The sequence below is a fragment of the Trematosphaeria pertusa genome, assembly GCF_010094035.1.
Source record: "Trematosphaeria pertusa strain CBS 122368 unplaced genomic scaffold BU26scaffold_3, whole genome shotgun sequence".
Lineage (NCBI taxonomy): Eukaryota > Fungi > Ascomycota > Dothideomycetes > Pleosporales > Trematosphaeriaceae > Trematosphaeria > Trematosphaeria pertusa.
The window spans coordinates 1,807,512-1,827,447 of NW_022987214.1; the positions used below are offsets into that span (position 1 = coordinate 1,807,512).

The 19,936-nt window shown below is 53.6% G+C and overlaps 6 protein-coding genes across 6 annotated transcripts; 2 read left to right on the plus strand and 4 right to left on the minus strand.

Moving 5' to 3' along the window:
- Positions 1-1,212: 1,212 nt before the first annotated feature.
- Positions 1,213-3,957, plus strand: BU26DRAFT_560712 (uncharacterized protein; the record flags this gene model as incomplete). Its single annotated transcript, XM_033832824.1, has 3 exons — positions 1,213-1,351; positions 1,402-2,902; positions 2,952-3,957. The coding sequence occupies 3 exons, from the start codon at positions 1,213-1,215 to the stop codon at positions 3,955-3,957; spliced, it is 2,646 nt and encodes an 881-aa protein (XP_033688410.1).
- Positions 3,958-4,352: 395 nt separating this feature from the next.
- Positions 4,353-4,958, minus strand: BU26DRAFT_222287 (uncharacterized protein). Its single transcript, XM_033820769.1, has one exon. It carries the CDS (start codon positions 4,820-4,822, stop codon positions 4,367-4,369), a length of 456 nt encoding a protein of 151 aa, XP_033688411.1. The 5' UTR covers positions 4,823-4,958; the 3' UTR covers positions 4,353-4,366.
- Positions 4,959-5,746: 788 nt separating this feature from the next.
- BU26DRAFT_501593 (nitrogen regulatory protein OTam) lies at positions 5,747-8,190 on the plus strand (the record flags this gene model as incomplete). The annotated part of the gene is made up of 3 exons (XM_033826579.1): positions 5,747-6,099; positions 6,329-7,509; positions 7,556-8,190. 3 exons carry the CDS (start codon positions 5,747-5,749, stop codon positions 8,188-8,190), a joined length of 2,169 nt encoding a protein of 722 aa, XP_033688412.1.
- A 3,040-nt stretch (positions 8,191-11,230) lies between these two features.
- BU26DRAFT_588318 (HET-domain-containing protein) lies at positions 11,231-14,230 on the minus strand (the record flags this gene model as incomplete). Its single annotated transcript, XM_033834711.1, has 3 exons — positions 11,231-13,462; positions 13,687-14,068; positions 14,208-14,230. The coding sequence occupies 3 exons, from the start codon at positions 14,228-14,230 to the stop codon at positions 11,231-11,233; spliced, it is 2,637 nt and encodes an 878-aa protein (XP_033688413.1).
- A 3,134-nt stretch (positions 14,231-17,364) lies between these two features.
- BU26DRAFT_222352 (uncharacterized protein) lies at positions 17,365-17,986 on the minus strand. Its single transcript, XM_033820770.1, has one exon. It carries the CDS (start codon positions 17,894-17,896, stop codon positions 17,582-17,584), a length of 315 nt encoding a protein of 104 aa, XP_033688414.1. The 5' UTR covers positions 17,897-17,986; the 3' UTR covers positions 17,365-17,581.
- A 91-nt stretch (positions 17,987-18,077) lies between these two features.
- BU26DRAFT_528592 (DnaJ-domain-containing protein) lies at positions 18,078-19,506 on the minus strand (the record flags this gene model as incomplete). The annotated part of the gene is made up of 4 exons (XM_033830859.1): positions 18,078-18,415; positions 18,465-19,292; positions 19,348-19,417; positions 19,471-19,506. 4 exons carry the CDS (start codon positions 19,504-19,506, stop codon positions 18,078-18,080), a joined length of 1,272 nt encoding a protein of 423 aa, XP_033688415.1.
- Between the last annotated feature and the right edge of the window lie 430 nt (positions 19,507-19,936).

Consider the following 19,936-nt stretch of genomic DNA (forward strand, 5'->3'; position numbering starts at 1 on the left):
ATGACGACAGCCCACCCAGACGCCCCAGCTGAAGCTGATCCTCATGCTTCGAAATCAATCATGCCTGGCGCCACTTCGGGATTCTCTTCGGTAGCTGCCGTCTGCCGTAGCCACAGCATGATCGCACGTCCATCTCCCCATAAAGCAACGATTTAGCCCTGATTGCAGTTTTCTCGAAGGCCACATTCATGCTCTCTTGTAGCCTGTCTCGGCGACGGAACAAAGTCGGTTTCTAGAAGACCGGGCCGCATGAAATCGGGAGGGCGACCTGAAGCACGGTCCATCCAAATTGGGCTTAGCGCTTCCCCGCAAAATCTACTTCCTTCTGTGGTTCGCTCTTTTCCGCATCACATATCTTTAAGGCATCATCTGGATAAATTGATCTACCAAACTCTGGATGTTTTCTTGAGCCCTTCCATCGTCTACACCCCGGACTCAACGGTCCGGAGACGTTGCCACCCGCCCCTGTCCTGGCCACTTCAACGGCCGTCGAGACAGCCCTCGAGGGCCTAAACGGAGGCCACACTCCGCCCGCTATCAACAGTGCACCAGTTCGAGACACCCAACGGTCCCGGGTACTCTTTGGGCTCTCAGGCAGCTGTCTGGTGTACCAACTCGGAGGAAGGGAGCTCCTTCCACCTAGCTTTCCTATCGGTTGCCCCTCAAGCGAAACCTCGATGCGAGCCGTCGCTTGTCAAGTATAGTGACCACATGGCATATTGCGCGATCATTGTTTCTGCTTACTGTTACTCAAAACGACCGTCTTTCGAGATGTCAACGCCACACGCTCTATCTGACGCATTGAAGGTAAAGCCTGGTTTAAGTGGGGGAACCTAGACGGTGCTCCACAATGGCATCACCACGCTGACTATCTGCGATGCTATCGACGGATTACCACACCCTTGATGCTCATACCCTCCCGGCTGTTACTTTCGGACACTCGGCGACTTGGCATCTACCCCTGCATGCACTCCCCCAGACTGACCGCAAACCAGGCATGACGAGTTTCAGACACACTTCGATCCGTGCGCATCAATATGATCGATATTCAGTCCTTCCCTTTTCGCTGACTGGATAGTATCTCCCATCTGAATGGGGGAGACTGGCTCGGTACCAGAATATTGACACTCTTCCGCAGCAGGCTAAATCTGTCTCAGCAGTTGTTGAAGGTACCAGGTCTAGAGCAGGATGTAAATACTGGTCGAATCCAACATGGCAGAAGTAGATGATAAGAGTTGGATTGATTCCCTCAAAGTAGTCCTCCCAGCCATCTATTCATTTACTACCCTCGGAAACTCGCCAAAAATGAAGACTTGGTTTCATACGCACCGTCTTCGGAAGCAACGCTCAGGTATACAACATTGCATACAGAGCTCATGAGCAATCTAACCAAGTCAGCAGTGACGGCGTTGCCCATCCAGAAACATGACTCTTCGGACATCGAGCAAGGCGCACCCACTCGCCCATTGCCAGCTATCCCAACCCGAGTGGACAGCGCCACCCGGATTGCAGCCTCTCACACGTCGAGCAGGATGTCCATTGAGCGGTACCTGAGTGCGCCATTGGAGGAAGAGGCGGCTTCAGTTCCAGCAATTGAAGCGGCAATCAAGAGACAAACATCCCAAAGTCGAATTCCCAGAATAACTGCCGCACCAAGCGGACGACACTCTCGCGAGAGCTCCTACGATGCAAATTCCGATGGTCGACGCACTTTCTATACCTCTGGAAGCGCTCCCGACTCGACGGGCACATCTTATAGTGCGGTCTCTAAGACCAACCACCTCCCAAGGAGCAAAATACCCCCAGAGGTGCCCGAAATGCCAGAATTGCCTCGGCCGGAGAGGTTAGAGTTTGAGAACGACAAAGCTCAGTCGCCAGAGCGGCCCACGACAAGCGGGACAGTTGACATGGAGAAGACCTGGGCGGAGCAGATGGAAAAGCTTATGCCTGGATATTCCCCAGACAAGAAGCTCAACTATAAAGCCAAGGCAGAAGAGGAGATTGCGAGAATTCAAGAGAAGGCGAAGCTGCTGGAGGAAAGGATTCGCCTGTACGAAAAGGAAAGAGAGAACGCGGAATTACTAGTGCCGAGGATCACCGACGAGATGGCCTACGAACGAATGGTGGCGCAGCCAAAGTTGGCTTGGATTCTTGGAACCGACAATGCCGATGCGAGGAGCATTGTAAGGCCGAAGTCCAGCGGGAGCATGGCACCGAGCACAACAGACGATCTACCTGATCGCCCAAGCACTAGTGGTACCCTGGTTGAAGGCGGGCAGAACAGGAACCCGAGGAGAACCAGGTCAAGTGGGGCGCTGGATGAAAGGGCACGTCAAGCTGCGTTGGAGAGGAAATCCGCGGGCGTCGACCGAAAGCCGAGCAGGCGTGCGCGATTCTATTGCACCTTCTGCCAAAAGCGATTCCACAGCCGTCTGGAGTGGATGAGGCACGAACAGACAATTCACATGCCTGAGGAACTGTGGGTGTGCTGCCCACGTACAGGAGAGTTCCCCGATCGATGTCCATTCTGCGCCAAAAGCAACCCCAGCCCCTCGCACCTCGCCGATCACAACTATCTATCTTGCCAAGCGAAGCCTCTTTCCGAGCGGACCTTCAGCAGACAAGACCACTTCTTACAGCACATATCCGCAGAGCACAAAGTCAGCCCTGGCCAAAAGCCCCTTCGTTTGACCGAGCTCCTAGACGCATGGAGACATCCATTGCCCCTGAAGCAAGGCCACCAGGGGCTTCACTGTGGCTTTTGCGGTCTCACCTTTGCCACGTACAAGGAGCGTACGGAGCATGTCGCAGCACATTTTATGGAGGGTCTAGACATGATGTCCTGGTGGAACGCTAGAGTAAGCCATGAAGTTGCTCAAGCCTCAAAGGCTAATCAACACCCGTAAGTCACGTAGCCAAATATTGCACACATTCCTGCTAATCCACCCCAGTGATTTACCTCACAAGTGTGCCTACTGCGAGCGCACTTACGAGAATCTCGCCGTTGCGCAGAAGCTACATCCAATCTGCACGATGTACTCTTGCAGTTTCCTCCCGGGCATGCAATATACCATCTACCCGGCAGGCTCGCGCGCACATTTGGAAGCGGTCTGCTGCTACTGCAATGAAACGCTCGTAAGGGGCAATGGCAAGGTGAAGGGCGCTGTCCTAAAAGATCACATCACCCAGCACAATTTCCGGAACTGCAATCAGCGGCTGTATTTCTCCGGCCAACGCTTCCGGCAGCACCTCCAAGACAGCCACAAGACCAACTTTGATGGAACTCTCTTCGCCGGCTGGACGTTGCTGCTGAAGTCGAGCAAGATGGAGAAAGCTGCTATCTTCGAGCCATTGGAAGCATCCGCAGCCGTCCGCCGCGCTTATACGGATCCAGGAGCTGCAGCTGCTAAGCAGGGCAAAAAGAAGGACAAGGACGTACCTCCAATGTCCATTCCCAAGATGAACTTTATGGATTTCTCGGAGACGCCTCAGACAGCTTCTCATCCAAAGAAAAAGTTGCGTCGCAAAGCCTCCACGCAGACGATGCCCGACAAGGCCGTCCGCGAAATCCGCGACTCGACCACTTTCTTCACGCGCGCTGCTACGATAGACCTCGCATACGGGAACTCGGCTTCCCCATCTCCACGCTTCGGCCCCCAGGGGCTCCTCTCACCGAAGCAGCTCCCGCCTCAGCATAAGGCTGGTTTCCCCGTGGCGTCGCATCCAGTCGATGCGGTAGCTTCGAGCCCAAAGTTCTATCGGAGAAGACTTGACGCGTCAACGCGGAACAGGCTGTATATACGGTGCGACGAAGAGGGCCCTCTGTCCAAGAACTCGCAGAGGCTGTTTAGGAGGGTGCCAGGCAGTGCGTTTGGGGCGTTGGTTTTGCACAGTAGTCTAGTTGGGGCGGTGCCGGCGCGGATGACGAATTCGGTGGATGTGTATTCGCTCCATTAGTATCCCTATCGAAGGAATTGATGTACTATTTTGCGCTATTGAGTTGGTAGGTGGAAATATATGCTGCACGTGATATCCTATTCCCCAGACAGTCCTAGGGAAGATCGGCCCGAATTTCAGGGTCCAGGAGGGCGGTTTGCACATGCCGATCGTCAACACCTGGGCCAGTGTCGCACCTTGAGTGCGCACGCGCAGCAATAATCAACCAACCTTAGCAAAATGCAGGAGTTGTTTGAGGGCAACAGCTTTCTCGTTCGTGCGTGGTTTCGCGCGCTGAAGGCCTCCAGGCTGAGCTTTCCCGGCATGGACTCGGAGGGATACTCGGCGCGTTATCGCACTCCTCAAAACTGGGTTATGTACTAAGTGTTACACAGTACGCTAGAGCGTTGCGTTACGTAGGCGCTCTACTCTAATTCTGGCGCGGGGCTAGGCTGGCGTGCAAGCCTACCGAGATCAGATCCACCCGAGTATCTCCGCCAATCCCGGTCGGCGAGAAGCGGATTATGTCAGTGCTACTGCAGTGCCGGTGTTCGGAGGCGGGCGGTGAGACGACAGGGCGGAGCGGAGTGGATCTGTGGAGACTTGGAGGGACACGTGTGGAGTGAGATGAGATGAGATGGGCGAGATGGGCGTGGCGTCGCATGTCGCATGTCGCATGTCTGGGTGCTGTACAGGACTGTGGACTGTACTGCATTCTGCAGTAATGGCCTGACACGCGATGATGCTGGCGATAAGAGGCTGCTAGTCGCATCGTTCGACTCTGCTTGCTCGTCTGCTGCGTCTGCCGCTGAGCGCAGCTGGGCAGACGCCCCGACACCGACTGACGGCTTGATAGCCGGGGAGCCTCCGCGCTGGTGACGTGCATGTCCCATGTCGGAAAGCAATTTCGTACCTAACAGCAACTCACTGCTTGGCTGGATTGCCCTAACGCCGATGCAAGAACGATAGCGATCAACTCACCGTTATCTCGCCCAGCCCAGATGCCCTAATACTTTTACGCGCACCCACCAGCTAGTGGGGGTTTGGCGGGCGGCCATTGGGCGCTGCGCCTGCTTATCGCCATGTACTCCGGATGAGCGCCCTGGAAATGGGTTCGGGAATTTTGTACATGGCGCTAACCCCTCTGGGGACCATTTCATGACAAACGGTTTGGGAGCACGGGCCCCAGGCACATGTTCCTCAACCGCGCTGGAGCGTGAACCCTCAAAAAGACTCCCGCTTCGCTCACATCTCAGCGTCAATTCACACTGCCAGACGTCCGCTCTCCCACCCGACTATGCGCTTCAACCCTCCCCGCACACCGCCGTAGACTCCCCGCCCGCTTCCGTCCAGGCCAGCGCTCCTCCCCCGCCGCCGCGCCCGCCCACCCCCGAGTCCGCGAACCTTCAATGACGGCACGCAGCATCCACCACCTCATTCTCCTCGCTGCCATAACGGGCAATCTAGGCCCTTAATAACGCGTCCACGTCGACACCGCTCCACGGACCTACCCAAGCCCTCTTTGCTTTTACAGCGCTCCAATCTGTGTGCTGTGGGCCATATACGCATCACCCACGCGATAAGCCCGGCCCATATCCTAATCTGGAGCCTCCCCTACAGCGGCGTCGTGTGACTGGTGCAGCGCAGCCTACACCGACCCAAGCCGACCCCCAGCAGTCGTCCGGGAGCTAGGAGCGGCCTATCCGCGGACTATCAAGGCAGCGCAGACCCGGCTTACCGGCGCATGCTACCCCAGAGCCTGTGACGCACCCTTATCGCGACCGCTCGTTCGAGCCCGACCGATATCGATATGACGACCGCCGTGGCTATACAGCCTGCCATGCCACGCCCGACTCCCGTCCCCATCGCCGCCGCCCGTCCCAAGAAGCAGCAGAAGCCCTCGCCCGGGAAAGAGAACGTAGTCTCTGGCAAGCCGGTGTCGTCCAGTCTCGGCCCAGTCGCTAACATCCGCACACGGAGGGAGAGGCCCTGTGATGCCTGCCGGAGGAGAAAGAGCCGCTGCGTAATCCACGAGGGCGCCGTCCTCTGCGTGCTCTGCGAGTTCCATAAGCAGGAGTGCACCTTTGTGCAGAGCCCGCTGCCACGGAAGAGGAAGGTTGTCGACGACGGGAAGAAGGACTCGCCCAACAACCAGAAGAAGAGGTACGTTTAAACTACTCTCGCCTACGTCACACCCTCCCGTAGGGCTCTCGTACTCCCGTCCGCTATTCCTCTTTGGTGCTCCTGCCATGTGCGAGCACCTATCCGAAGGGTACCCCATCGCCGGGTCACCTTGCGGAGCTCCATATCCGGCAATAGGCCGAATTATCAATTATATCTTCTGTCGCATGTCCTTATCAGCCACAAGACCACGGCTAACCCAAGCTAGCAGATCGGTTGACGCAGAGCCGCCTCCACTAGCGCTGCCGACGCCCACGATAACTGCCACCGCGCCAAGCCCACCTCCTGCCCAGCTCCCATTGGCCGGCGTCCACATTCCTCATCTAGGCGAGACCCTGGGCCTCCAACGACGTCAGCATAGCAGATATATTGGTCTAAGTTCTCCATTTGACTCTTTGCTCATTGGCTTGTCCCACTTTGATACCCGCAACGAATCTACCTTCGACCTTGGCACCCTTCGACGAGTTAATGATCATGAATGTTTCATCATGCTGCCTGATGAGAACACCCAAGACTATGCCGACGAGGCCGACACTCTCAACCATGTCGAGCAGCTCGTCCACCCGCATGGTCCTGCCCTGCTTGACCTCTACTTCCGTGTAGTGCACCCAAGCTTCCCCATTATCCAGAAGCACCTCTTCGTTGAACGATATCGGAATGGCGACCGCACCTTCTCGCCGTCCCTCATGGCCGGTATGTATATTCTTGCCTTGAACTGGTGGTCATTTGACCCGCGCTTGGCTCCCCATCACAAGCCCGATGCAGCTCGGCTAGAGGCGATTGCAATGAGCTCGCTGTCCAGGGCAATGGAAAGGCCCAAGCTGTCGACAGTACAAGCAGGATTGCTTCTGCTACAGCGGCCCGAAGCGGACTCTTGGAGTTTGACGACACAGTTGGTAGCGATCGGTCAAGAGCTCGGTCTGCATCTCGACTGCTCGGGGTGGTCGATCCCTCTGTGGGAACGTGGTTTAAGGAAGCGCATTGCGTGGGCCTTGTACATGCAGGATAAGTGGAGTTCATTGATCCACGGCCGGCCGTCGCACATCTTCAGCGCCAACTGGGCGGTACAACCCATCAACGACGAAGATTTCAAGGAAGAGGGCGATGGCTACGACACGCGACCGGATGAGGCCGAGGAAGAGAAAGAGGAGAACGAGCGCGGCCAGATTCTGTTCGCGCAGATGATTGGGCTGACGCAGATCATGGCGGAGGTGATGGACACGTTTTATACGCAGGTTGCGATCCAGGATTTCGCGAACGCGGGGAAGAAGTCGACCGAGTTGATTCTAGCTCGCGCAAAGCCGGTACAGATCAAGCTGCGGCATTGGCACGAGAAGCTGCCTCCGATGGTCAAGATGAATGCGCATACCAAGGGCAAGCTCTCCTCACTAGGTACGTCAGCAATACTCGGGGATTGAACTCAACTCACAGGATACAGGGTACTTGCACCTCGCATACTTTGCGACCGAAATCACGCTTCATCGCCGGATTGTCCAGTCTCTTGACGCTTCAAGCCATGATCCCTATGGCTTCTTTATGTGCCGCAACGCTGCGAAGACGCGGCTCATCTCTGCCATGGACTTTGTGAATCGGCTAAAGCCCGAGCACCTTCAGGCTTTCTGGTACTTCGCTTCCAAGATCAACTTCACCTTAATTGGTACCTTCGGCTCCCTATTATGGGCTACGGCTCCCGCGCAAGAAGAGGCCGACTTCTACAAGACGCGATTACGGGAGTACCGATGGACTCTCTCCGTCTCCAGCAAGCGCGCCGAGTTCCTCGACTACGCAGTCTCGATGCTTGACGCCAGCCGAGCGATGCTGAACAACCTCGCCGAAAAGCCGAGTCTCGCACAGCAGGTCAGCAATGCCGGTGTTCCTCCAGCTGCGCCACGGTCAACGATGGGACCGCCACCAATCTACAACCAGAACCAGGACGTCCAGATGCAGGAGGGCGACGAACTTAAGCGCAGTCCATCTGGCCAGAGCTTCGAGGGGTTCGGAAGCGAGCCATTCACCAGTCGACCAGGAAGCGGCTCGCAGACGGCGGAAGGTAGTCTAGCGGACGACGCGTAGAGCTAGGGATACGATTCGATCGAGCCTGGATCGCTTGTCCGGAAAGGACGGGTATAAAGGTGATGAATGAGTAGAGATGGAGATGGAAGAGGCGGCTGTGTGTATATATCTTTAGCGAAAGGGAGGCAACAGTTGCGAGATTCTGAAGCAGCAAAAAGAGAGCGTCGGGATAGAATGTTGGGTGGGAGATTTTACGTTATTTGTACCCGGGGACTTTTTTGCTTTTTTGGGCTCCGCGAAGGGGTGTACCTTGGTGGACGCATCACGCGTGCCTACGGTTTTGGGTCTAGCGCGCATGATGTCAAGTGCGCACCTTATGGCGCATATCAGTGACATCTCCGGGGGAAATGATGATAGTCATGGTGTTCATGTGCGTATTGTTAGGGACGATATCTTAGACTTGAGATTTTTGGGAATAGACTTTTGGTTTTGGTCTCGTCTGAATGATGTGTTGGGATGGCAGTGGTGGCGAAGTATATATCTGAGTGTTGCGACCGCGGGAGGCTTTTCCCTTTTCTTCACACTGCGACTCGCGAGGGTGGACTAAAATCGCGTGCCTTGGTTGACATGGCCTGGCTTCTAAAATACCAGGGCGGACCTTTCATGTCTGGGTCTCCGGCCGGCCGTGGTTGAAAAAGGACAATATGGGGTATTATGGGGTCTGGAGGCCTTTGAACCTCTACCGACTAAAGTGCAATGGAGGACGGATTATGTGCTGAAGGTCTTCGGGCTGCCTTTTCCCTAGCACGAGCTCGTGTGTTTACAATAGTGTCCGTGGAGGTCTTCAGCCCCTTGAGTGAAGGGAGAAACGAGTTTGCAAAAATGCGCTGGAGCACTCCTGGCTCTCTTTTGCCCGGCTCAACTCGACTCTTGCTATTGCTCGCCTAGGCGTTTAAAAGACGGGTTGTTACTATAGTATGTTCGACAAAATGGCATGACGTGGGAAGAGAGGAGAGAAGCGAAAGTGTGTGTCAGAGACTCGAATGGCTGGGGGGGGAGAGAGAGGCTGGGATGGGGTTCGGGCTCGATTAGGGGATGTGCGGCCCCAGTTCCTGTTAGGAGAGGAGGCGTGGAAAAGGAAAGTCGAGGGTAGTATGGGGGAGAAAAGAAAATGGGTGGATTATCGGTGTTTGTGGTGAGAAATGGCACAAAGAGCAGCGTATGGTGAGAAAGGACCATGATGCAGGTTATATCATGGAAAAGTCTCCCGCTCAAAGAACCCGAAGCTCCTCCTCACGGGGCGGCGAGAAGCGGAAAGAAGGGTATATAATACACGCTTTTACTTCAACTCCGTCTTCTCTTCTTCACACTCGGATCCTCAGCCCGACTAAAATGCATTATGCCGTCGTGGTATGTCGTCTAAATCTCCAAGCCTTCTCGTTGATGTGTCCTCCGCCGGAGATCGTGGACGAAAATCCTGAGCACGGAGCCGCTATGTCGGAGACCAAGCGGACCACACGGCTTCGAAAAAGAGCACGGCCGCCACCTTATGAACGAGAACAAAGCCGTGCGAGGGAAGAATATTTAAATGTGAACTCCGTCCTACGCTTAACTTCAGACTTCTCCTTTTCCTTGCTTCGCATGTCAGGTTTTAAAGGTCTAAAACTTACCAAGAACGCCACCAATGGTGTCTCCGAGAGGCAATTTTCTTCTTCCAAAACCACCCAGCAGGCTTGCTACGCGGATCGAAATCTCAAGTCAGTAGGCCGTATGCGCTGGCCCGGGCTGCTTGCCCGGTTGGAAACAAATCATGAACGTTTCTCGTCGCTTGGAATTAAATTGGCATCTTTTCGCTCCGATGGAGGAAGGAAGGTGCGGTGCGGAACGCGCGAGTTTGAATGCTCAGAACTGCGGTCCATGTCCCCCAACGAGCCGTAGAGCACTCTTCACTCCACATCGCTCGGAAAACGTGTCTAAAATGGAGGAAGAAAAGAGCGATGCCTGGAACTTAAAGCCGGCGCTTCGCTCGCCATGTGGCGTGGAGTTGGAAGCGGATTTTGGCTAGATACCCGTGAAAAGTCTTAGTTCCACGATGCGACGCGAAACGGGAAGATATAAATGGAGTAAATACCCCCCGTTGAGAGTTCAAGAGAAGGAGAGTCGTCGGAATCATGGCGGAACTAAAAGACGGAAAGAAACGCACATATGCGGAGAAAGGGAAAAGGAGTGGGGATGTGACATGAAATGGACTGTTGGGGAGAAGGGTAGTCCTACTCGTGAAGTGACTTAGCCCAATGGGTGGAAGCCACAATGGAAGAGTGAAGGGATTCGGGCTATGGTTTGGGAAGCAGCGCGTGGACATGAAGTTAGGCCTCAAAACAAAGATCGGTGTCTGGAACAAGATGACGCGCTTTCTAAGATGAATGCGCCATGGAGTCGACGTGACATATGGATACCGATCTTTATTGTTCCATCGCAGTGCGTGAACGCAAAAATGCACGGTTAACGGTGTGGTGGTCGTCATCACAGTACATCCTACGTCGCGAAGCGGAGACAGCATTAGACAGAATAGCACTCCATTAACTCGATGGACGTACTAGCTCGTATTTAGGCGGTTCTGAAGGATACCAATAAAGTATTGTTGAAGTGTGAAGTCGGAGTAGGGGTAGCTGAAGCACTCTCCGCCGGAAATGTCCGGAAATGTGTCGTCTGCTGGGACAAGTAGGGTATCCTCGGGAAGGTGTTATCCCAAACGCCCTATCTTCATCTGCGGCTCACTCGAATATTCCTCCTTAAAGAGCCTCGAGAAACTTGTTATTACAGTAATGCCACGACTTAAGCTTATAATTCAAGAACGTTGCTAGGGCATTGTTTTAATTGTTGGCGTTTTGTACTTTCAGTTGTCTTTACTTTGTAACTGCCCTTCTTTGTCATAGCATATGGTGCTTTATCAAGTCCATTCATACATCTTTATTGATAGAAATTGATCCTGCGAGCAGCTTGCAGTTATACCCTCTTTGAAACGGTCTTACGCACGATATGTGTCATCAAAAATGAAGGAGAATGGATGTGGAGCTAGTCGTTTGCCTGAGCCGCTATCTCAGCCCAGCTTGATCTCCACTGGCCCGGAGGCATTGGCTTCCCATATATGCTTCGGAACCCACCCACATGCGCGTCTGTACGCGATGCCATTCTGGTACTCAATCCAAAGCACGTTGTAGAAATCGCAGATTCCCGTGTCAGGTGCACCAGAAGAACCATATCTTCGCTCGCAACGTTCTTTCAGCAGCCTACCATGATCTCCCAAAGGAAAAAAGTGCGCCCAACGTGAGCAAATTGAACACTCGTCTCTGGAAACCTGATTATCGCCTCCTTCCGCTTTTCTTGCTTCATACGTCTCCTCGCAAGTACATTGCACCTTGTCTTCTTTTGAACAATCTCCCAAGGCCATTACATCGGTCGCTACTGTGCTGCTGAAAGCCATTGCGATATCAAACGCCAAAGCTATGTTCCCGTTCGGACTCTTTCTTTTCGGCTCGTAAAGTATTGTGTCTAGATCACGGCGGTACTTCACATATCTTCGCTCGAATATCTTCCATTCGAATGACTCGACCATGTCGTTTCTGTTTGCACTTCCCATAGAGATTGCACACAGCTGAATAGGAGCCGCTTGTACAATCTCAGCACCGTCCATTAGCCGCATCAAGCCTGCGAAAGTGCCGTCCGATTGTTGTAGGGCGAGGACAGGGCAGGAGTCCTCTAAGTCGGGTCCTTCTTCGAAGATCGGGTGCTGAAAGGCAGATATTTTGCTTGCAGCCAACAGGCGATCTTTTCCAGTTGCTTCTAGAACAGTTGCAGAGAGAAATGTAGCTGTAGACGTTGAGCATGACAAATACGACGAAGCCGCAATAGGGTTCAATCCAGTGGTAACTGGGCTGAGAGGGAAGGGGTTTCTGAAGCGAGCACTTTCGTCTTTCTCGTGGGTGTAGTATACCGCTTTATCTGACGGTGATTGCGCATTGGAACCGTGACGCCTCCAACCAGAAGTTTTTTGATCATCCGAGGTGTGAATTAACGTGGCGAATTTGTCAATAACACACACCTTCTGCTCCCCTTCCTGCTTCTCAGGTTCCGAGTTCAGGATTCGCCATTCTACGAGGCTTCGTGTACGCCAGCTACCCGATCGCAGATTTGACTCTTCGTTGTCAATGTACGCCAGGCCAGATAGCAAACTCCACGGGTCCACGAAACACTGCCATCCGCACCATGACCAGGATGGAAGGCTTGAGGTCATCTGGTATTCGGGCTCTTCGTGTTTGAGTCGATTAAACCTTCGGCTTGCTTTACCGAAAGGCTGCCACAAGAGGGCATGGTCAAGAAACAGCCGTGGTAGACCAGATACGAAGCCTCCTGGGAAAACCGGGGCTAGTGCGTGGAGAATCCCAGAAAATCCTGCAAGTGCATCCTGGGGGTATGTGAACTCTCTCCCGTTGAAAGAGCACACAAGATCGATGTAGAACCCAAAGTCCGGCCACCATCTAGTGTCAAATGGTCTGGAAAATTCTCTTGGTGGGGAAATTATGTTCTCTTGACCGGGGATGTCATGCCACAGGCTGCATTGGCAATCCCAGAAGAATCCCTTTTGCATGAGAATGACTGCCCTTCGGCATAGGATCTGCTCTTGATAAGTCCATCCTCTTGTAGCCCATTTAGAGTCCGCAAGCGCTCCATAGACATCTCGGGCCATCTCTAAGCGCAGCTTGGAGGGAGAAAGATAATACCGATTCACGGAATCGTCTTCCGGAGACCAGCGAGGCAGAAATGGAAATGAGGAAAACACATTCCCCAATTGGGAGAAGTTGACGTGCGGCCACCCGGACTCCAGATACTCGGAGTACATGCACTCCGGTGCCGCTGCGATAAGCGTGAGGTATGCTCCGGCATATATCTTATCCATGCGCATGACCTCGTCTCGAGTGCTTCCGTCGTTCTGTGCAACACAAAGTCGATCGACCCATAGGAATCTCTCACCCATACGAAGGGTGAGTTTCATGGCGTATTTGATGACGTCTGGTATCCCCGGAAGTGTTTCCTCGCTCTCCAGAAACCCTGGCTTCTGAAAACTGGTCAAACGCTCCTCATCCAGATGCAGAACCTGACGGGAAGCGCTTGAAGGACTCTGGTTTTCCGGCCACACATAGCTGAGTGCAAGATAGCGATCCGCTGACGTTCCCGGAACAATACAATGTTGTTCAGTGTCGATGACCCATGTCGGCACTTCGTTCGGCGGCCGCATAGGAATTGGCGTCGGTACGCACGTGTCGCTGTGGAGCTTGCCGCATGTGTGCATCCATTCTTTGACCAGATCCATAAACCCGAGGGATTTAGCGGATACCATATTGGATTTGAGAAGGGTTTTAGAGCTGGATTCAGGGCGAAGACCTTCTTAAATGCGCCTGCCTCTGATGACGCCCAGCGACCCTAGCCCCAAGTAAAGCTGCTGTCCTCATTTGCACCACACTCATCTGAAGCCATGCATTCCGTCCTATGTGGTACCAGGACACCTGCAACAGCGCCATCATACGATGTGTCGGATGACAACGGGGCCAATCGGTCGTACACCGCTACCAACTTTCCATTCCTTACCGCTACCCTCGGCTTTTCCGTCCTGCATTCCTTCTCAAAAACATTCCGCTTCTTCTTCACCGTAGCCGTATTTTGTTCGCCCAGCATATCTCGAAAATCACCAGTAAGAAACTCGCTCAAACGAGGCATCTGATCTAACCTGCAGCACCCCAATACCCAACGACGCACCAGGACCGGCGTCCGCCACCCTCGCGGTACACGGTCGCTCGTGTACGACGTGCAAGTGGCGCTATCCCTCCCAAGACGGAAAGTCCTATCCGGCAGCACGACCCTAATCGGAGAGCCTCTGCGCCTGTGACATTGTATGGCGGTATTTTACGCGCAGTAGATGATTGGGGCAAGGCAAACTCCAAAGGTGGATACAACACTGCACTAGGCTAACTTAGCATACCGCGGGTTCTCCAGTGCCGCAAATCATGACCAATACTGACATCGAGGGAGTGGTAGAGCGCATCGCGACTGGTTTTCATTCTTGCTTCCCTCGTGTTCTCAACATTTTAAACAGCACAGACGAACGGGTTTTCCATGACGTGGTTGATCGGTATATTTTGATCCACCCCAGTGCGAGGCTCTCATTGGAGTTATTGGTGGACGACCCAGCTCATGTCCATGTGGCTTCTCTTGTTTTACAGAAGGCCACTCCGCACAGTGTAAAGAAGAAGGAAGCGACGGGAGAAGAGCGTACTTATACTCTCGAGGGCCCAGTGCTCTTTCAACCGTCCCATCTCTAAACCACCGCGGCTGCAATGCGGTACAGCTCATCATCATAACTCCATTCCATGCCCGCGGTCTACCGATTATTTCTATGAATCTGCCCCCTTGTTATATTCATCGCCATTTGAAGTCCTGACACACAGCGGCACAGGAAGCACATATGGTGGGGTGAAGAGCTGCTTTAATCCCCAGAACGGGCTTCTGCACATGAATCATTGCAGATCATGCTTTTGATTCCCATTTTTTCTTTATTTCTAGTGTTTTAGTGCCCCAGACCAGAGTATGGAGAACGTAGACGAAGCAGGTGTTGAGGCATTTATATGGCTTTGGAACGGAGCCGAGCCTTTTTCAAAGTAGGAAATGTCGAGAGCGTATTAAAGGTAATGACTATACTGTCACTCGTCATAGCCATTCGATCTCCATCCAGCACGGTGTGCTATAATTGCGTCCTTTCCCCCTTCTTCCTATCACTGACCCGTCCGGTGCTTTCGTGATTCTGACCCCTCGGAGCAGCCAACAAGCACATGCACAAGCATACTTTTGCTGTTCACCCGTTTTTTAGTCCCCAGCAAACCACACCCATAGGGAAAATGTCATCAAGGTTTAGGCCACATGCCCCGTATTGTATAGCGGTTTTAGAGACAATCAAATGCCGCAGTGTGAAGAACAAGAATCGAAGAGACGACGAGAGGAATTTATATACCTGTGCATCACGTAGAATAAGCTGACTTGCTTCGGGCATGTAATTTCGTCGGCTGAACACCCTAACTACCCAGTGGTCGCGCGATGATGCGCTGCACTATCATGAACTTGCACCTCACCTTCATGCTGCGGAATATTCCTCTTTGTACTTCTCTCCTACAGACTGGCCAACACCATGCCTGCTAAAAATTTTCAGCGATCCTCCCCGCCCACTTTAGGTATCTCTCTCGGAGTGGGGTTCCCAGCACAAGCCCAGAACATGGGGATATACGTATGGTGTTTTTAGTCCCCATGGGTCGGCCGAGCTTGCACTTTTAGTAAGAAGCGAGTGCTGCAGCGTGAAGAAGAAGGAGAGGGGACCGGGGAGGAGTTTATATACGCAAAGTGAGCTAAAGCACTTCAGGCTAGAGTATCAGAGTCCGCCTTTGTGGCCAAATAGTGGCAGAAAAGGGGTAGTGCTCGCTATCATCCCTCAGCCGTCCTTCATCCGTGGCATTGAACACCTCCCATCTCTTCCTTCGGCGCTTGCGCTTGAACTACATCCTTGCCAAAGCACGTTCTCCACTCATGAACGACCAAGCTTGCTCATTTTATTTCTACACACACACCCGCCACATAGCGAGGCAATGCTCCAAGTTTTAGTCCACATGCAGCCGCTTGCCTTAGCTTTTTAGTACCGCCAAGAGCGCAGTGTGAAGAACCAAGCATCTAAGAGAAGAGGTTGATATAGACGCTAGAGAAACACAACCGCACGAGAGCTCGTCGTGAAAGACCACTCCACGATTTCTATACTTTCTAGAATGAAGCAAGGCAGTGATGATATCCACCATGAACAATTCCTACTCCCCGCTGAACCTGACGCAACTCACTGCTCCCTTCTAAATCTCATCACCAATCTCCTCCCACCACATGAGACTGGTTTGTTTGGCATTTGGACAAGCACCAGGGCTACATGGTGCCATTGCATTCTTTAGTCCACATGAAACTTTTGGCGTGTTATTTTTAGTACTGCGACGGGCGAGGTGTGGAGGTCAGGAAAAGGAGAGGAAGAACCGGATTTAATTACCCATGCCTAAGGGAGAGTAGTCCAACGGAGGGGGGATTGCAGTGCCAGTCCCTCCTTCACCCCCTTAATTCTGGCCATGTTCGGAATCCGATGGTGCTTACCACCATCCCCTTCCACTCTCGCTCTCACCCACCTTTCACCTATTTCTCGCTCCCGTCCCACCCACCCGGTCCGCCACGCTCCCACTCCATCACATCAATCCCTCGCACATACTCCCAACCAGGCAGGCACACCATAGCGCAGTACTGATCGACGTTCTAGTCCCCAGTCCACGCGCCCACATTGAAATCCATCATCTGGGTTTTGGTCTTCATTTATCCACCTCTTCCAATTTTTTAGACTGAAAAAGACTCGGAGTGGGGTGCTGTGAAGAGGACGAAGCATTGAGGGAGAAGAGCGGGGTTTATATCTGCACTCGTCATCCGAACTCTTTAGCTGCTCGATACGATACGATGCGATGATGAATAACGAAGCCTACATGCGTGTGCGGTGTACTGAAAAAGCAACCTGGAGACAGACCTTCAGGGTGTGATTCCGAAGACGAAATGAAGGAAGTTCGCGTCCACAGTGGAATCCATCACATCCATCTAGCGTTGGTGATGCATACCAGCCTCATAGCTCGGCACACCATACCCGTACTATATCCGCAGAACGCCAGTTCCATATGCATCCCACCCCACGGGTCCAAGTCCTCTCCACCCCATAGCTTTGAGATCGTCTATTTTTAGTCCCCCTCCCTCTCCCCCCACTCCATCGCTGTACTGGTCGTACCTTTTACAACCATCCAAACCACCTCGGCATATTTAAGAGATGTGCGTGAAGAGAAGAAAGAACGAGAAACGCGAAAGAAGCAGAGGGAGATTTTTACACCCTCACCCACCCATCCCATCCCACACTCACACTAGCCGAGCACGCAAAAGACACATACAAGCACATGTGAATAACCGCCTCCCTTCTCTCCCAAAACGCGTCACTGCACCTTAAGCTGGTCGGTGATGACGATGCGCATCCGCAGGAATCAGAAAGCCCCAAAAATCAGACTCCATGCATGGAAGGGGCGTCAAGCAAGCGCGAGCACAATGCGAATAGAGAAAGAATTATGTGCGGAAGCCCCGTAATACAAAGTCGCACACATTCGGCGCTGAGGCAGGTTTCCCCAGCGGACCATTCTTCGAGAGGGTGCATGTATTTTAGAGTCCTCGTCCCCGCCGCGCATTATTTCCTTGCAGGAAATTTTTAGAGCCATGAATTGCCAATTGTTGCGTCTTTAGTAGAGATCCAAGAAGTGTGTGGAGTCCAAGAGCAGACGAGGAAAAGGTGGCATTATATAGACGTCCAGAACCCTGCATCACGTGTCAAGTAACTCAGCACCAAGCAGGAACGGGAACTTGGAATTACCGACTCCATTTTGCTTCTACCCGCCCGACCCATCACCGATGAGCATCGCATGCTAAAATCCACCTCGAAACGCCTCTTGAGCAGTCGAAAGAATCCCGAGAGGATAATAATGCTCGAAGCCCGGAGCGCGATGAAAGGGAAAGAGAAAAGGTGGAAAAGATGTGCATGCCCACCATCCCACCAGTCTATGAACTCGGAAAGGAAGACCCGAGAGAAATGAAACCATGCAAGAAAACTCATTCCCCAGACACGTCTGCAAGGGTAGTTGCCGACTGCCTGAACACCTTCAATGCAAGATGCCCACCTTTACTCGGCGCGGCGATGCCCCGCTTCCCTTTATGCTCTACCATTCCTCGTGTCCTCATCCATCCCAGGTCGTGTCGTTCCGTCATTTCGTCTACCCTATGGATAAGCTACCCATTTACTGAGATGCGCACTGCACACGCTCAGCACCTGGGTGCATCTCATCATCCTCATCCTCCATGTTTGCCATGCCACGCGCGCGAGCATGCTCCCGAGTCGGGTCGACGCTATCGAGGGTGAAGTCTTCCACCATGGCGTCTGGCGGAGGCATGGCCGCTGGAATGGCTCGTGGAGGCAGAACAGATTCGAGAGCTTTGATTTGCTCGGGGGTCATTGGGCCGCCGTCCGGTCCGTTGAGTTGGTCGGGGAACTTGACATCGAATTGGATGTAGAGGTTGCCGAAGTCGTGGTGTCGGTACGAAGGCATACCCTGTCCGCGGATTACCTTGACCTCACCTGGTTTTATTAGCGGACAATTTTCGCGGAGAAGTATACAGATACGTACCTGGACTGATGCACTCCCCGGGGATGACATCGACAGTTAACCACCTGTCGTCAAGATGCTCAATGTGAATCTGGCCGCCCGCAAGAGCAGTGAGGAGGTCGATTTCGGCATGGTAGAACAGGTCGTCGTCTTTCCGCTGGAAACGTGGATGCGGCTTCTGTTCGATCTCGAAGACGACGTCTCCGGGCTCGACACCAGGGAGCTGGTCGCCCTCGCCGCGGAACTCGATCCTGTGGCCGGACCTGACACCGCGATCGACGTGCACATGGAGGACCTTCCGCTCGATGATGGTCTTCTTGCCATTGCACTGCTTGCATCGGTCACGGTCGCGAATGATCTCGCCCTCACCCTGGCAGTCGGGGCAGACAGTCTGAAAGCGCTGGATCATGGGGCCCATCTGCCTCATCATATGCTTCATACCACGGCCGTCGCAGCCAGCGCACTTCTTGACTGCGCCCTCTTTGCCACCGCGGCCATCGCACTTCGGGCAGATGACTGACTTCTGCAGAGCCAGCTTCGAGACCTTGCCGCGGTAGATGTCCTCGAGGGAGACCTTGTGGACGTGGGAGATTGTGCGGGCCTTCTTTGGGCCAGTGTCCCTCATACCACCGCCCCCGAACATGCCGCCGAACGGACCGCCGCCGCCTCCGAAGAATTGTGCGAATAGGTCCTCGGCAGCCATGCCGCCGCCGCCCATTCCGCCTTGTTCAAGGCCTTCCTCGCCATACTGGTCGTATATTGTTCGCTTATCGCGGTCCGAGAGAACTTCGTATGCGTGGGAGAGCTCTTTGAACTTGTCTGCAGCTTCTGGGTTGTGCGCGTTCTTGTCTGTCGGGAGTCAGAATTGGGGGCTCATTGTCTGATGTGCGAGGCTGAAGCGTACCTGGGTGGTATTTGAGGGCGCCCTTCTTGTAGGCCGACTTCAGCTGCGAGTCGGATGCGTCAGGCGGCACCTAGTGCGGTCAGTGTGAGGCCTTGCTAATCTGCCCGATGCGACTGTACATACCCCCAGGATGTCGTAAAACTTTGTGTCTTTGACCATGTTTGCGACGGCGAAGGAGTCGGTTGGGAGGAGGGGCTAGCGGGGTTGCGGAAAATCGAGTCGGGGTATATAGCTCTGGTCGTTGGAGGCGCGGTCTTGAAATACCTTTTGAGGCGCTGGGGGATTGTCAGTGAGAGGCTCCAGCTGACAGTGTTTGCGTTCACCAACCCCTTCTGTTGAGGCGACCGTGCCGTGGAAGGAGCAGGCTGACGCCCGGAGGCACTTACCAAGAGTAGCCGATGCGTTTTTCGAGGCTCCGAAACTCTTTCAAAGAAGCTTTTCTCGGGGAAGATGTGCGCAAGCAAGGGACAGGAAGTATTAGAGGTCGCGGGCGAGAAAGCTTTGGGATTTTAAGTAGTCAACCGGGATGTTGCAAATGCGCCGACTGCGCCAAGATTCGGTGCGGTTCTACGCAGTTCCACACCCAATC

Coding starts and splice junctions, on each gene's coding strand:
- BU26DRAFT_222287 (XM_033820769.1), bottom strand. CDS start 4,822: ATGCACGTCACCAGCGCGGAGGCTCCCCGGCTATCAAGCCGTCAGTCG.
- BU26DRAFT_222352 (XM_033820770.1), bottom strand. CDS start 17,896: ATGAGTTTTCTTGCATGGTTTCATTTCTCTCGGGTCTTCCTTTCCGAG.